The sequence below is a fragment of the Chaetura pelagica genome, unplaced genomic scaffold (assembly GCF_000747805.2).
Source record: "Chaetura pelagica isolate M959 unplaced genomic scaffold, ChaPel_1.0 scaffold856, whole genome shotgun sequence".
Lineage (NCBI taxonomy): Eukaryota > Metazoa > Chordata > Aves > Apodiformes > Apodidae > Chaetura > Chaetura pelagica.
This window is the reverse complement of record NW_009953790.1, coordinates 155,065-170,179: the sequence shown is the minus strand read 5'-3', so window position 1 is coordinate 170,179 and position 15,115 is coordinate 155,065. Positions and strand designations below refer to the sequence as shown.

At 47.3% G+C, this 15,115-nt stretch overlaps 1 protein-coding gene across 1 annotated transcript in view; it reads left to right on the top strand.

Moving 5' to 3' along the window:
• Nucleotides 1-15,115, top strand: part of PLEKHG4 (pleckstrin homology domain containing, family G (with RhoGef domain) member 4) — a 69,988-nt gene that overhangs the window by 6,589 nt on the left and 48,284 nt on the right. The window contains exons 3-6 of the mRNA XM_010001046.1: nucleotides 3,391-3,597; nucleotides 6,821-6,944; nucleotides 8,010-8,103; nucleotides 14,347-14,433. Of these exons, the coding sequence (XP_009999348.1) occupies nucleotides 3,391-3,597; nucleotides 6,821-6,944; nucleotides 8,010-8,103; nucleotides 14,347-14,433 (512 nt within the window). The remainder of the gene's footprint in view (nucleotides 1-3,390; nucleotides 3,598-6,820; nucleotides 6,945-8,009; nucleotides 8,104-14,346; nucleotides 14,434-15,115) is intronic.

The window sequence follows — 15,115 nt, the reverse complement described above, 5'->3', positions numbered from 1 at the left end:
CCCGAAAGCAACAGACTGAACTCTTTAAGGCAGCTCAGATGTCTGTTAATGAGGGCACTATTTCTTAAACACTATAGCTGGAACTGTAACAAGCTTAATCCATTCAATTACATTTGATTGCTTAGAGATCCAAGCGAGCCATCCCCTTATCTAGCCCTGTTAAACCCTCACTGATACAATAATAAGATAATTCAGAGATAAAATGACTAAGTGAAGCAAATGCCCTGCTCTCAGTCCTACAAATTGACTTTTCCAGCCAGCCAGTCTGTGGGCAAGTTAAATTCTCTCTAACTGTCTCCTGTTGAGGTCATTTTGCTACTATGATTGGAAACTGGGGGTATCTTGCCTAAACTATAAATAACAGCAAATCTTAAGCTTTACTGGGCCAATTCAGCTCTGCACTTCACACCTCAGCAGCAGTGGGCAGAGGCACGATTTGCTCTGGGTGAGGTGGGGGAGCTTGCTTTGTTAAGGCAGACATTAAAGCTTAAGTCAAAATACACATTCAGAGCTGAGTTTGCTGTGTCTGCAGATTTTTCCTTCTCCCTTAACTCTCTCCCCTTCCTCCCACTCCCAGTCACAAACTGAGCTTTATGTTCTGTACGAGTAGGATCTCTCTTAGAAACACTTGGAGTCAAATGTGAGTTGGTGGCTTAAAATTTACACTGGTTTCATTCACAGCAAACCTGACTGCTTTTTTTCCTTCATGACTAACTAATGCAAGTGAAAGTGCATTTTGAAACTTTGCAGCTCTGGAAAGAATCCTTATATTTCGGGGATGGAAAATATCTTGATCATCAAGAAATTGGTTGAAAAGCCCCACTGGGGCTTATTCAGCAGCTCCTGTTTTGTTCAGCTCTCTGTTCCTACGTGATGTTAGCCTAGATGATCCTGGTGCTGGGGCAGTGTGCAGGAAAAATGCTAATGTCTCTTTGAAATGCACACAAGCAAATCCTCCTCTACCACATCCTTAACCTCAGGGAAAGGTGGAACCTGCAAACATGGCAAATTCAGATGTCCCAGTCCTCAATTTGCTTTTTGATGTAATCCTCCGCCTTCTCCAATTTCCGCTTTGGGAAGTGCCTCTGCCCCAGATTGCAAGTGGCAAACACTGTGCTTGGGCCTGCTGGGGGACAGGTGGGGTCTGCAAATCCAAACTGAGCCCCAGCAGCTCAGGGAAGAGGTTTGTTGGGGCAAGGTGTATATAATCTGGAGGCTGCACAACTCTTGTGAGGTTTCCCTGGGACTAAAAAGGCCCAGTATCAGGACTGTGCCTGGTGGTCTGAGCACAATGCTTCTCTCTCCAAGGTTTTGGGAGCTGCTACCTCATTCCTGAAAGGGTAGATTTATGCCTTGCTCTTGCCATGGTGTGGTACCTTCAGTAAAGCTATGTTGCCTTTCTTGACTTCTTTAAATGCCACCTTTTGGTCCTCTTTGCAGGCTTGCTTGATTTAATGCAGATTCCTTTACTACAAACTTGGTTGTAGTAAAGGTTGGACTTGTTTGGACTACATGATCTCCAGAGATCCCTTCCAACCCCTACCATTCTATGAAACGGTGGTTATGCTTATTTCCAGGCCTTTCCAGTTCCTTGGGAAGATGTTCTCCTAGAAAAGTCTAGTACCCTTTAGTGTGCAACTTTTGGGGCATGACTTACATGGCTAGATGATCTCCAGTATAGCTCATCTACAGGAGATCAGTGCCGCCCTGAAATGGCACTTCAGGAAGGTCTAACAGGGTTGTCCAAAGCAAATGACCTTTTCATCCATGGGAAGTGGAGGCTCAGGCAGTACTAGGAAGAGAACTGAGCTCTGATTTATCCCAGAACTGTGCAGAGCCCTGAAGCCCTCACAGCATTTTATGTGGTCAAATGCAGCAGATGCTAATCTGGGTCCCAGGGATGCTCCCTCAAGAGGGGATGTTACCAAAGAGTGATGGGCAGCTGCTCCATCACGGCATTGGTGCAGAGCCCTGGAGCCCCTCCTTGTTTCCCCCCACAGTGGGATAATTTTGCACAGTGAGCCATGCTGCTCAGGGCACTTCTCTCACCCACTTTAGCAATTTTGAAAGCAGTTTGGGCTGAGCCTCAACCTGTAAATCTCCACTGCTAAAACTTGTATTGAAAGCCACTTCAAGGACTGCTTTGTTCCTGGTCCTGCTCTTTAATGAAGTATTGGAATCTGTTAGTAAATAAACTGAGTCAATTGTCAGCATTGTTGATGCAGCAGGAAGGTAGGATGGCTGGAATCAATTTGAAGTAGCAATTAAAACGTCTGCCTTCATGGCAAGCAAATAAATACTCCACACTCTTATTTTCCAAAAGAGAGGCCGATTTTTTCCTTGGTAGATGTTGAGGTGTCAGGATTTGCAGCAAAGTGTGGCCTTTCCTCTAGTTTCTCTTTCTGAAAGTGGGATAAAATTGTGGTGTACTTAGGATGCTAAAGATTGAAGACGTATTATTGGCTTCCAATTCTTAAAATGTTGGGAAATGGGGAATAATGCTTCTTACACAGGAGGTAGATATTTTTTTTTCTATTCTTTCCAGTGACTTTTACATGAAAATTGAAACTTGATAAAACCAGCATTAGTTTCCATGTAGGAGCTCAGATGTTTAATTTTAGAAGTAATTGCTTCTGCTGCTTTGTACTTGAGAGCTGGTGTGTCAGGCAAAGGAAGCATTTTCTCCAGTTCTCAAACAGAGCTGATGGGTGTAATCACCTTGTTCTTCAGGGGTTTAAAATAGGTTTCTGACTTTCACATTAACTGTTTATTAAAAAGATCTGGACGAGCAGAACAAGATTTCTTCTGGCTAATTTCCAGCTGATTTGTCAGCTTCGAGTTGTATTCATATTTTCAGGAACTAATCTGAAAGTGGTGTTGGGGGAGTAATTCTGCTCTGCTGGAGCAGCTCTCCCTGTCAGGAGCTGCTTTATCACTTCAACATTCTCAGGCTGTTGGAGTTTGGCCAAGGACTTGCACCACGCCAGACTTCCAGGCTGTGAGCAGACATGTACTGCTTGATACGTTACCTTTTAAAAATGGCTTGGATTGCAGCAATCCTCAGTTGGGTTTTTGTAACTTGCAAACTTCACAATAAATTGGTTTGGTTTTTTTAGAATCGCAGTAATATTAACGTTATAACCAGGTTTGGAAGGTGCATGGTGCTGGCATGAGGGCTGGAGGAGCTGCAAAGTGGTGGGGCTGTGGGCAGGTCCCTCCATAATCTGGACCTGTTCCTGTGGGATGTACTGTAGGTGTGATCCTGCTCTAGTAGGGGGCCCAGACTAGATGATCTTCAGAGGTCCTTTCCAACCCTGACCCCTGTGGTACTCACCTGGGACCTTTTGGGTGCAGCTCTGCTCCAGCTTCTGACTGCTGCTTGTCTTACAGGGATGGTGTCAAAAGGGGAAGAGACAAGAAAAGAAGCAACAAGCACAGATGTGGTGAAACCAGTGAGCAAAGTCAGTGCCCTGGAGGACACCTCAGCAGCTCTTACTCCCCCAACATCCCCAGGGCTGGGCAGTGCCTGGGGTGGTCGGTCCATAGTCAAGGATGTGAACCCAGAGGTGCTCCGGAGCGGCGTTGCCTGCCTGCCAGGTGAGTAGCTGAGCCAGAATGTGCCTGGGAATTGTGCTTGCAGGAGAGCCTCTCTTTGGAGCACTGCAGAATGATGCCACTTCCATGTCTTTCATCCCCAAACCTCTCCAGAATGAATACTTCTTGCATCCTCTAAAGTTTCTGAATGGGAAGGGCAGGAAGCAGAACTTCCCTCTCATGAAAATCATGTTAACTTGCTCCCAGGAGTCTTGGAATGTTAATCATGCACGTCTGAGTCAGAAAATGCCAACTCTGTGGGCTCATACAAGGAGTTCAAAAAGAAAGGATAAGGGTGCAGCTAATGATGGGCTGGTGGGCCTGGCATCAGACCTGGCCAAAACAATAGGAACTTGATGCACTTGGTAGATAATTAAAGGATAGCAGTGCAGAAGAGGCTGTTTGACAGTACTTATGTAAAACCAATTTTATTCTTAGTAATCACAAGTGTGGTTGATGTAGCAGCCTAGATAGAATAGATTTTTAGGAAGCATTTGATTTCATGACAAAACGGAGTTGAAAGGAATCTCCCAGTGAAGTGTAGATGAACAGGAGTGTAGCTCAACAGCAGATGGCAAAACTAGCTGTCAAGGGTGGACTTCCCAGAATTGTTCTGCTGAGATCAGCTAGGGGTCAAACATTATTCAGTGTTTGCACTTGATGTGGCAGCAAGCATCAAATTGCTGCAAATTAAACCTCTGCATGGGACAAATATTGGCAGAGCAGTGAACAGAGCTGAGGCTGTTGGATAGAGGAGCCAGGACTCACACAAGAGGTCTTTGTGTTTTACCAAACAAAGTAAAGCAGAGGAGGTGGGATCTTACCTCTCCAGTGGGAAGCAGCTTGTCCCTCTGCTTGCTTCCTTTCCCAGGCAGCAAGAAGGTTGCCAAGGGCAGGAAGGTAGCTGTGTTTGATCAACTCAGGAGCCAGGTGGAGTTGAAAATTGGCCAGAGAGTAGAGCAGAAGTCAGGTGGACCTGTGCAGAGTGGAGAAGTTAGGAAGGAGATTTGAGATGGTGCAGAGGAGAGTGACAGCCCTTTCTTGTAACTGAACTGGATGTCTTATGGCAAGAAACTGGAAGGTCATTTGTCTCCTAAGATGCCCGAGATGAAAACACCTTTGTGTGGAGAAGGAGAAAAGGGAATTAAGACTTTTTCAGTCTACTGGAAGAAGGTGAATTGGGAAACCAAGTGCAGGGCAGAATGCTGGTACTTTCAAACTTGCAATTTTGTAGTGGGAGGGAAATTGTTACAACAAATTCCAAAGGAGTTTTTCTAATCTTCTGGTCTGCTGATGAAGTTGAATGTTTTTATGCTGTGTATAGCAGCCAGAAAATCACAGTGCTCGAGAAAGGGGTCTTTCTGTAAGCTTATAGTCCTTGCTGCTGTAGAAAACTTGTCACCTAATGCCCTAATTGTGCCCTTTGTCACAGATTTCTATTGTCATGTACAAATGTTAAACGAGGCAAATGCATTTGCATATGGGATGAAAGGATGTGCCCACAAAGTGCATTGAAGAAAGAAGGTTTGGGTTTGATGCCACTTCCAAGAGAGTGTTTGTCTAGGGGAGGAATCACATCTGTAGCAGCAGAATTGGATTTGACTGATGGCTCTTCTCCTGCCTGTCTCATTTTGGATTCTGGTGGGCAATCCTGCCACCTGAGGGAATCCACTCACCACTCAGTTAAGGACTTGTTAGACATTGGTATATGATATAATAATCATATTATGAAGGATAACTTTTTATGATTAATAATCCAGAAGACCATATTTCAGGAATAATAGAACTCCTGATTCAGACAAGGAAATATTTTGTCCCTGCTGTTTGGTACCTGGTCCCTGGGAAAGAGAAGGCTCTCCTTCTAAGTGATATCCATCTGTGTCTGTGGCCCTTACTCAAGTCAAATCCTGGTGACAGATTGAGATGACACCAGGGCAGTTTTTTGTGCTTGGAGCTGCCCATCTGTGTCTGTTTTATCTGTCAGCTCATGTGCTTTTCCCTGGGATAGGAAGAGAGGTGGTCCAGGACAGTATCTCCTGGCGTAGTGGTAAGTTCAGAAGAGCCAGAAAGATACAGCTTTTTCTAAGCTTCTGGTTTCATCTTGTGCTTGGGATTTTTCCTCTCCCTCTCACACAATTTGTATGACAGGAAAGGGCTGCTGTTCTTGTGAGCTACTTGTCACACAATGGAGGTGCAGTCCCTGCTGTTCTCCAGCTCACTTGCCTTCCTGGGAACGTGTGTGGTGGCAGAAGGCTGGTCACTTCTTTTGAATGGCAGAGGCACCTCTGGGGCTCCAAAGTGGGGTGCTCCTTACCCATCCTTTGCATCTGGAGAGGAGGCTGGATGCACTTCCAGAAATGGCACTGTTACATCCTCCCCTTCAGAGTTATAAGTGCCTGGTGCAGATAAAGCCCAAAGCCAGACTCTCATTTACTTTTGGGACCTCATGGAGCAGGCTTGGTTCCCATGGGAGCTGTGTCTTTGGGCTTGTGGGAAGTGGGGGCAGAGAACTCTTGTCCTGGCTAAGTGAAGCAGAGGGGTTTCTCCTTCCTCAACACACCACAGCTGGGCTGTGTTGTCCATGCTGGGCTTTACTAGTTCCCTTGGCACTGGGTGAGCTCTGTGACTAACAAAAGCCTGGCACCAACTGCCCTTGGCAGAGCTGCAGGCAGGAGTGTGATCCAGGCTGTCCACTCTGCAGCCTCTGAGGAGGAGCTCTGGGTTCCTGCTCCAGGGCTTTGCTTCCAGGAAGAAATGTCTGGGGAGGTGCTAGGCCCAGCCTGCAGTGCGGATTGCCCCTCTCATCTTGTTCTGCAAACCTGTCTGTGTTTTCTTTAACACCAGTGTGCGTGTTCTAAGTAGAGGTGAGACTGTTTATCTTGAGCTAATGACACACTGGAGTTTCTCAGAAGGTTGGGTTGTCACTAGCCAACTCCAGCCATATTTATGAAGAATGAGGGTAGACAAGAGCAGTCCAGATTTAACACTATCAGGAGAGAAAGCCAAGCAGAGCTCAGCTGCTTCACTCTGGGGCAGCATTTGGGTACTTTGGAAGTGTGTTCATGGCCTACTGCAATCTGCAACACACAACTGCAACTATATCTGGTTCTTTGGAGCACTTCCAGTAGGTGATGGGGTGGTAGTAGGGGGATATGAGGCATAGCCACCTGAAACCAGCCTCTCTTGACTTCCCTGTGTGACTTTTTTCCTCCCTCTCTCTTGACAGGTACCAGAGACAAATCAGGACGTGCAGTGGCCATAATAACCACAAGGAACACAGCCTGGCTAAACCCCCACTGCAACACCCCTGAGCTTGTACGCCTCCTTCTGTACCTGCACAGCATCCCCAGGTTTGTGACACTCTTGGGGTGACAGGGTGGACACTGCTGTTGTGGTGATTTTGCTTTCCAGGGGTGTGGAAGCTGAGGGTGGAACAGGCTGGTTTTGTTGGCCTAGCAACCTGGTCCAGACAGTCCCAAAATAGTACAGGTGGGGATCTGCCTGGTGCTCAGCAAGCACTTTGGCTGTTCTGTATGAGCCTTGTGCACGTGGTCTGGTGGAATTAGGTGTGTACTGAATGTTTTCAGATGTTGCCATGAATCCAAGCTGTTCTCATTATCCTTCATTAGCTCAGAAAATGGGATTTGGGAGCTCTGATGGGGCAGTCATGCAGCAGCTCCCTGAAACAGTGTTGTGACATGATATTTAAGGCTGGGCCTGCAAGCTGGGAGGGAGAGAAGATCTGCTAGACTTGAGAAAATCTTCCCTGATGTCTGGCTGACAGTTGTTTTTAGAGTCTGCAGGATGGAGTTTGCTGCAGTTACTCTTCCTGTCTTCTCCTAGCTCATGTCAGGCTCAACTGGAACTTTGTTTCACTTTTAGGTGATTAATAAGAGGTAAAGTTAACTCTAGTAGTGATTTTTTTTAATTATTATTAAAGTTTTTTAAGCCTTTAAACCATTGTTTAAGGGGACAGGCTTAACCCATGAGACAGCTTCTGCTACTCATGCTTTGTTTCTTATGCTTCTCCCTTCAGATCTGGTTCTGGGCAGCATAGATGTTAGGTCTGATCCAGAATGGCTGCTCTTGTGAAGCAGTGTGGCTAAGGCCAAGTCTTGCCTGAGCACAGTTAGGTGTGGGTTATGCAGAGCAGGTATCTGCACCTCTGCAGTCAGTGAGATGTGTCCTGGGAACTGGAGAAATGGGAAGATCAGGTGGAAATAGTAATGGTACAAACTGAGCAATCCAGGTGGTGGTTTCTGTGTGTCTGTTTTGGTTAGAAGGTGGCAGGTAGCTCCTGTCCTTACAGAGCCATAATATACTAGGGCTTTTTCACCTGTCATGACCATGGGTTCTGTTTTCATACTCTTATTTTTCATTGGTGACAAACATGACCTCTTTCTCTGTCCTTGCAGACCAGAGTGTCAGGCTTTGGGTCTGACTGTCCTTGTGGATGCTCGTCGCTGTTCCCCAGTTCCTGCTCTCTTCAAGGCCTTCAGCACACTGCAGGTGAGCCTGGAGCTGGCTGCCTCTCTGTCACGTCTCCATCTGTGGCTTCTGTCTCCATCTGCCACCTGGCTTCCAGCTGGCTTTGGGAGGAGGAGCTAGGCACCCAGCCTTGTTTCAGGAGGCTGGCGTGGACTTGCCAGTCTGCAGACAAAGCAGAAAACCAAAGCAAGTCTGAGTTAGAAGAGAACAGCCTTCCCCACCCCTCCAGAGCTGGTTCCATCTCAGTGCTGAGAACAGCCTGTACCCAACTGACACCTCTCCCAGCTTTTCTCCCTCTATATAGTTAAGTGAAAACTTCTGTCTTTTTTTTCTGGGATTATTGGTAAGACCTGATTTTGAGAAACCAGAGCCTTGCTCTGTAACACTCAAGACACTTTGCTCATGTGGAAAATTCATTGTGGCATCTTCTGTAGGGAATCTCATAAAGAGTTTATGGATTTGATTGCCTGCTAGGACATCCACCATTCCCAGAGATATTCCTAGTCCTAGAACATGGTTATCCCTGCTGGGAAGTATTTGTACTTGTATATGTACTTTGTACAAAGACATGCAGTGATAGGACAAGGGGGAATGAATTAAAACTGGAAGAGGGGAGATTTAGATGAGATATTAGGAAGAAATGGTTTAGTGTGGGGATGATGAGACCGTGGCCCCAGGTTGCCCAGAAAAGCTGTGGCTGCCCCATCCCTGGCAGTGTTGAAGGGCAGGTTGGATGGGGCTTGGAGCAGCCTGGGCTGGTGGGAGGTGTCCCTGCCCATGCAGGGGGGTTGGAAGTGGATGATCTTGAAGGTCCCTTCCAACCCAAACCAGTCTGGAATCCTATGAAGTTTGAACACTATCATGAATTATAGTGCTCAGAGGTGTTATCCCCTGCAGTGAGGGGATCTGGGAAATACTCAGGGATTTTTGCCCACCCTGGAGAGGGCAGGAAGAGAGGCCTCTGCCTGCTGTGGAGCAAAGGGTCACGCCAGGTAGAAGAGCACATGCAGCTGTTGATGTGGCTGTTGGTGAGTGATTGGAATCAGATGTGCTGTAACTCTATATTGCTTCAGGTCAAAGGCTTTCCTCTCAGTCACTTGGAGAGCAAGTGGGTTGTGTTGCCCCCACTCCCACACAGCAGCTCTCTGCTGCTGTTAGAAACCCAAGGAGTTGCTGGGTTGTAGCTATGACTAATCATGTTTAAGCAGGTGTTCCTTTTTAATCAGAGCTTAGGTCTCTTAGGACTCCAAGCCTGCAGACTGGAACGGGACAGTGTGTTAATGAGGCTGGTCTCTCTGTGGTTTGTGCCACATCTGAGAGTTGGGGCTGAGTCAGAGCTCTGTCCTGCTTCCTGGGCTGGGTGGAGCTGTGAGCTCTCTCCATGTGCTCGTTCTTTGTGGTGAAGGAGTAATCTGGTGCCCTGCTGTGTTCTGCAGAGGTAACAGGTAAGTTATCTTCTCTTTTCTGCTGTGCCCACGTGGCTGGCTAAAGCTTTGGAGTGTTGCCTGTGGTTGTGTCTTAGTGGGACAATTTGGAAATCAGCAACATGTTGGGTCAGTGTGCTTTTTGTGTCCCCATTCTCATACAAGTGTGACAGGGATAAAGCCTTTCCAACCTTAAGTTTCCTACTCTCTGAGGAGAGGAAGATGGGCAGGCTTTTTGCAGAGCCCCTGGAATATCCTGCTGTGAGGGCTGTGTGAGCTCCTCGTTATCAGGGTGGTGCTACAGTTAACAGGAGCTGATGTGCTGCATGACAGACTGCTGGAGCTGAGTGTGTTCTCTAGGTGACAGTGACTGACAGCAGCTGATGACTCTGCTTGTGGTTTTTCTGTCCTTACCCTGACTCTTCTGCAGATGCCATGAACCAGACCTGCTCAAGTAGCTCATCACCTGACTATGGCACAGGAATAATCCCCTGGTTCCTCTGAGCCGTTTGGAGATCTGTAGTATTTCCCTCTGTGATCCCATGGCAATACTGTTATCTTCTCTGACACAAGGATAGAGAAATCTAGAGGTTGGACATTAGGAAGAAATTCTTTAGTGTGAGGCTGGTGAGACACTGGAACAGGTTGCCCAGAGAAGCTGTGGCTGCCCCATCCCTGGCAGTGTTGAAGGGCAGGTTGGATGGGGCTTGGAGCAGCCTGGGCTGGTGGGAGGTGTCCCTGCCCATGCAGGGGGTTGGATCTAGATGATCTTGAAGGTCCCTTCCAACCCAAACCATGCTATAATTCTGTGAAATAAAGAAAACTGACTGTAACTGCAGTGGGGTGAGCTTGGCTTTCTAGAGCAAAGCAAGGTTTGCTGGCCAGTGGATACAGGGGCATACTCTTTGTTGTGCCTGTAAGGTCCCAAACAGATCCTCTCCTCAAGGTCCTTTCTGAAATCCCTGCTGCCTCTTCCAGTGTCCCTTGTCTCTAGCAAACTGTGTGGAGCTCACTTCTCTGCTGTTCTGCTCTCCAAGTTTATTTATATGGCTTTTGTGAGTCTCACTATGATAGAGTGGGTGGAATCTGTTAAATGTTGAAATCTGGTGGTGCTTGTTCAGTTTGGAAGGGACATTTTCCTCTTGAGCAGTGAGGAGCTTCACAGTGGGCAAGCAGAGATCCCTGATGCAGAGTCCTTCCTCTGCAGTGCTGTGAACCCCAGAGAACCTCCCTGGAGAGGGATGACTTTGATCCCACAGGTTTCTGGGTCAAAATCTGTCAGCCTGATGAAATACTTATTCTGCTCTTCCATCTTTCTGGAATAAATGTGTGAACAGACTTTTCAAATGCTAATAGACAATTCTGGTCCTCGTAGGTTTCCCTCCAGCACTGGGAGACAGTTGCTCTCTCTGGAGCTTTCACCTAAGCTGGTGAAAGCTTCTCATCCTCTCTGCCTTCAGGGTGGGGGGAATTGTGTTCTGCAACCCTTCCTTTTTAGAGTACGGGTAGGTGAGAAATTCTTCTGTCCCAGCCAGCACTGGGAGCAGAGGGAGAGCAAAGCAGTGCTGCAGAGCTAGCTCAGGAAGGAGCAAGGAGGAGCTCTGGCAGCTCCATATGGAGGTGAGGGGAAATGCTCAGGGTGTACCTGCTGCAAGAACAGACCATGCTTATTCCTGTGGGAAGCTGCAGGTTGATGCTTTGGAGCAAGGATTGTTGTGGAGGGAAACGCTGCTGTGATGTTTGGTCACCAGTGAGCTTTGTGCTGGAAGGCCTGTTCAGAGGAACTTTGCTTCTTGGTAGTGCTGGGCTGATCCCTTGGTTGGTGAGCAGGAAGGGCCTGGACAGTGGGATGTTCAGGGAACAGATATCTGTGGGATTGCCCTCTGAGTCTTTATAGAGTGAGATGCTTCTGAATTTCACAATCAGTGGGAATGCTTAACCCTGTCATCTGCTGCATCTGTGTGTTGGGTTGGTATGGGAAGAGTCTGTTTACGAAGACAGAGTTCAGAAGAGCAGCAGTTCAAAGTAGAAAACTTCTGTGCAAGCCTCTCTGTTTAAGGGGTGTGTTTACATGCCTTGTCCCTGCAGAAGTACAAAGGACCTTGGTCTGATGTTAAAGACCAGGGACCTCCTACTACTCCATTAGAAGTGGTTACATTGACATTGAACATGGTATCTGGGGACTGTCCCAACTGCACAGACATTCCTGGTAGCCTGTGCTTCCAGGTGTGCCAGTTGTGGCCATGAGTTTCCATTAGGATAAGAAAGTCAGAAGCCTGAAGCTTCTGCCTTAGAAAGGTGGAAAAAAGTATATCATGCTCTTACCTTAAAAAAGTAATCTCAAAGGGATGGGTATTTTCCCTGTTTATTCTGAGCTCCTGTGGGTGCCCCTTTATTTAGGGGCTACTAGCTTAGGTATTAGGAAGAAATTCTTCACTCTCAGGGTGGTGAGGAACTGGAATGGGTTGCTCAGGGAGGTTGCTGATGCCCCATCCCTGGAGGTTTTCAAGGCCAGGTTGGAGGACGTTTTCTGCAACCTGGTCTAGTGGAAGGTTCCCTGCTCATGGCAGGGGGGTTGGAACTAGATATCTTTAAGATCCCTTCCAACCTTAACAATTCCGTGATTCTGTGGTTTTATTCTGTCCACACTTTGCCTGTTTTGGGAGATGGAGGACTCTTGTCTCTTCCTTCCAGATAGCTGGTTTTGTTAGGGAAGAGGTTGTGCAGAAAAGCTGCAGGAAAGCTTCCTCAAGTAGCATCCAGCTGCTCCCAGCTCTGCCTGTGTCCCAGGGTGCTCCTGTAAACTGTTTTAGTCTGTTTGGATTGCTCCATCAGTGCTGGATGAGACTGACTCTTCAGCTGTTTAAAGAAAAAATATGGTGAAAAAGACTTGATTTATTTGGAAATAGGACTTCTTGGAAAACCTTGAACTTCTCTCCTGACAGTTTTATTTATTAATGTTTTTTTCAGTCTCTATTTTCAGAAGTAACAAACAAGTGAGTGTTTTGGCTGTTGTTGTAACCTCATGTTACACCATCACCACCTTTATCCCTCACTCAGATTGCCCGTCTCGTGACTGGGGGGGTAGAAGGAGGATTATGAAAGAATAAATGTATTTAGTACCATGATCTGTCTTGAAGCTGTGACCAGTCTTCATCTTTCAGTACTTTCTGGCAGACACATTGAGAGCTGCTAATGCAGCTCTAATGCCTCCCTTTCCTCCCTTAGATGAGCTACAGTATTTTCCTAATAGAGCCTAATTATGCCATAAAATCTCTTTGGCCTTTTGATCAGTGTTCAAATAACAGTGAAAGTGTGAATTATTTGCTTTGGAAAAATGGATTTAAGAAGACTGAGAAACCTCTTGCTGTTCTGAGGGGTATTTGAGTTGGGATTTTTTCCTACCAGTTCAAAAGGATCCTGTTTAAAACTAGATGAGAGAAGGGTATTTTCCTGCTCTGGAATCTCTGCTGCTGCTTTTACTTACCATAGAATCATAGAATCCCAGACTGGTTTGAGTTGGAAGGGACCTTCAAGATCATCCAGTCCCAAACCCCTGCATGGGCAGGGACACCTCGCACCAGCCCAGGTTGCTCCAAGCCCCATCCAACCTGCCCTTCAACACTGCCAGGGATGGGGCAGCCACAGCTTCCCTGGGCAACCTGTTTCAGTGTCTCACCACCCTCACAGGGAAGAATTTCCTCCTCATGTCCCACCTCAATCTCCCCTCTTCCAGTTTTAATCCCTTCCCCCTTGTCCTCTCCCTCCCTGCCCTTGTCCCAAGTCCCTCCCCAGCTTTCCTGGAGCCCCTTCAGGCACTGCAAGGTGCTCTAAGGTCTTCCTGGAGCCTTCTCTTCTCCAGTCTGAACACCCCAACTCTCACTTGCAGAGTTTGGTCTCCTTGTGTTTGCTTTGTTTCTTAATTGCTGTACTGGGCCTGCTGTCAAGTTTGGTGGCTCAGTCTCTGCTGCTGCACTCGCCTCTCTGCTCTGGCCCTGCTGCTCATGTGGATGTTTAACCTCAATCACTGCCAGAGCCATTTATTCAAACAAGTGTCCCTTGTTATGGGCTTCTGGTGGGCAGGTTCCCTGCAGCTTGAGCAATACTGGGCAGGATTTGCTGCTTGACAGTTTCCAAGGTCTTTGCATCCAGGTGGGATGGCTCCTATTTAACCGTGTGGAATGGCAGCTCAGTTCCTGCTTTCCTGGTCCAGGCATCATGTATTTAGTGAGTCTTGTCTCCGTGGTCTGGATCTTTCTGCTACGTTTCCCATTCCCTGTGATTGTTTCTCACTTCCCCGTGGAGTGCTTTTGTAACTGGAGAGCTGCTCCTGCATCCCAGCATTTGAACTCCAGCTGCCAGACGTCCCTTGTGTTTGGAATTTCTGTTGGTTTAACAGTAGCAACAGGATGCAAGTCCTTGATTGTGAGCTGGCAGTAGGTAAAGATAAGATGACATTTTTGGCATCTGTGAAGAAAAAAAAAAGTTCCTTTCAGTTAGGAGAAGTGACCAGGGAAATTATCAAGAAAAAGCTTGGACATTGAATATGGTTCTTCCCCTGGCTCTGACACATTTTCCTGTGCAAAGGGCTTTTTTTTTAGTGTAGCCAAGGCATGACCTCTTTCATTGCTTCCTTAACTGCTGCAGGACTAGTTCATCTGCAGCAGACTGCCTTAAGGACATAACCCTGGTGGGCCTCCTTATACCTGGTGACCTCCTTCCAGGCTTCCTAAATACCTGTGAAGGATAAATTGCAGTCTCCTGTACAAGCCTGGTATGGTGCATTCTCCTTTGCATCCCAGGCAGCTCAAGAATGGGTTTGTGCTCTGTTCTGTTTTAGGACATGGATCCCCACTGTATCCATGGGGTGCTGCTGCTCGTTGAAAGGGATCCAGCTTTTCGGATGGAGAAGCCACCAGCAGGACAGGTAATGGAACCATTCCTCCTGGGAAACTCTTGATATCCTCTGTTTAACTCTGTGTGTTTATTCTCACATGAAATCTCTGTAGTTCCCTGTATTTTATGGCCTGTGGCCTCTTACGGGTGTGGTATTTATAGGGCTGTAAAGCTGATGTGAGCAGAGTGTAGCCCTGCCATGCTGTGTTCATTGCTGAGTCCATCTGGGACATTTGTGCCATAGTTGTCAGTCTGTTGGGGCCCTCCAAGGCACAGAGGAGCTTGTTGGGAACATGGACAGCTGTATGGAAGAGCCTTGCACCACTAACAGTAATAGAGATGCTTTTCAGCTTCTCCTCTTAATAAGGGGGGAGATCCTTGGTCAGGAAGAGATCCCATCAGGCTAAATCCTGAACTCCATTCTGGGAAGGTACTTGTTGCTTTCCTGAGTGTTGCATGTCTCCTGTTTCCTCTCTTCATAGCTGCTGCTCTCAGTGGCTGAGAGGCTTCTGCAAGAGGGGGAAGAGGAAGTGGGGTGTGTGTGTCTGTGGCTGGGAAGACTGAGGGGAGGTGCTAATGGAGGAGGGAGATTCACCACTAGAAGTCAGTCTGCCTGGGTATTCCACAGCTGTGTAAGAAGTGTAGGTTCTCAGCCTCTCTTTGTGGGGAGTGAGCAGGAATCAGACTGCATCTCAGTCATCTTCCTCTGCTCT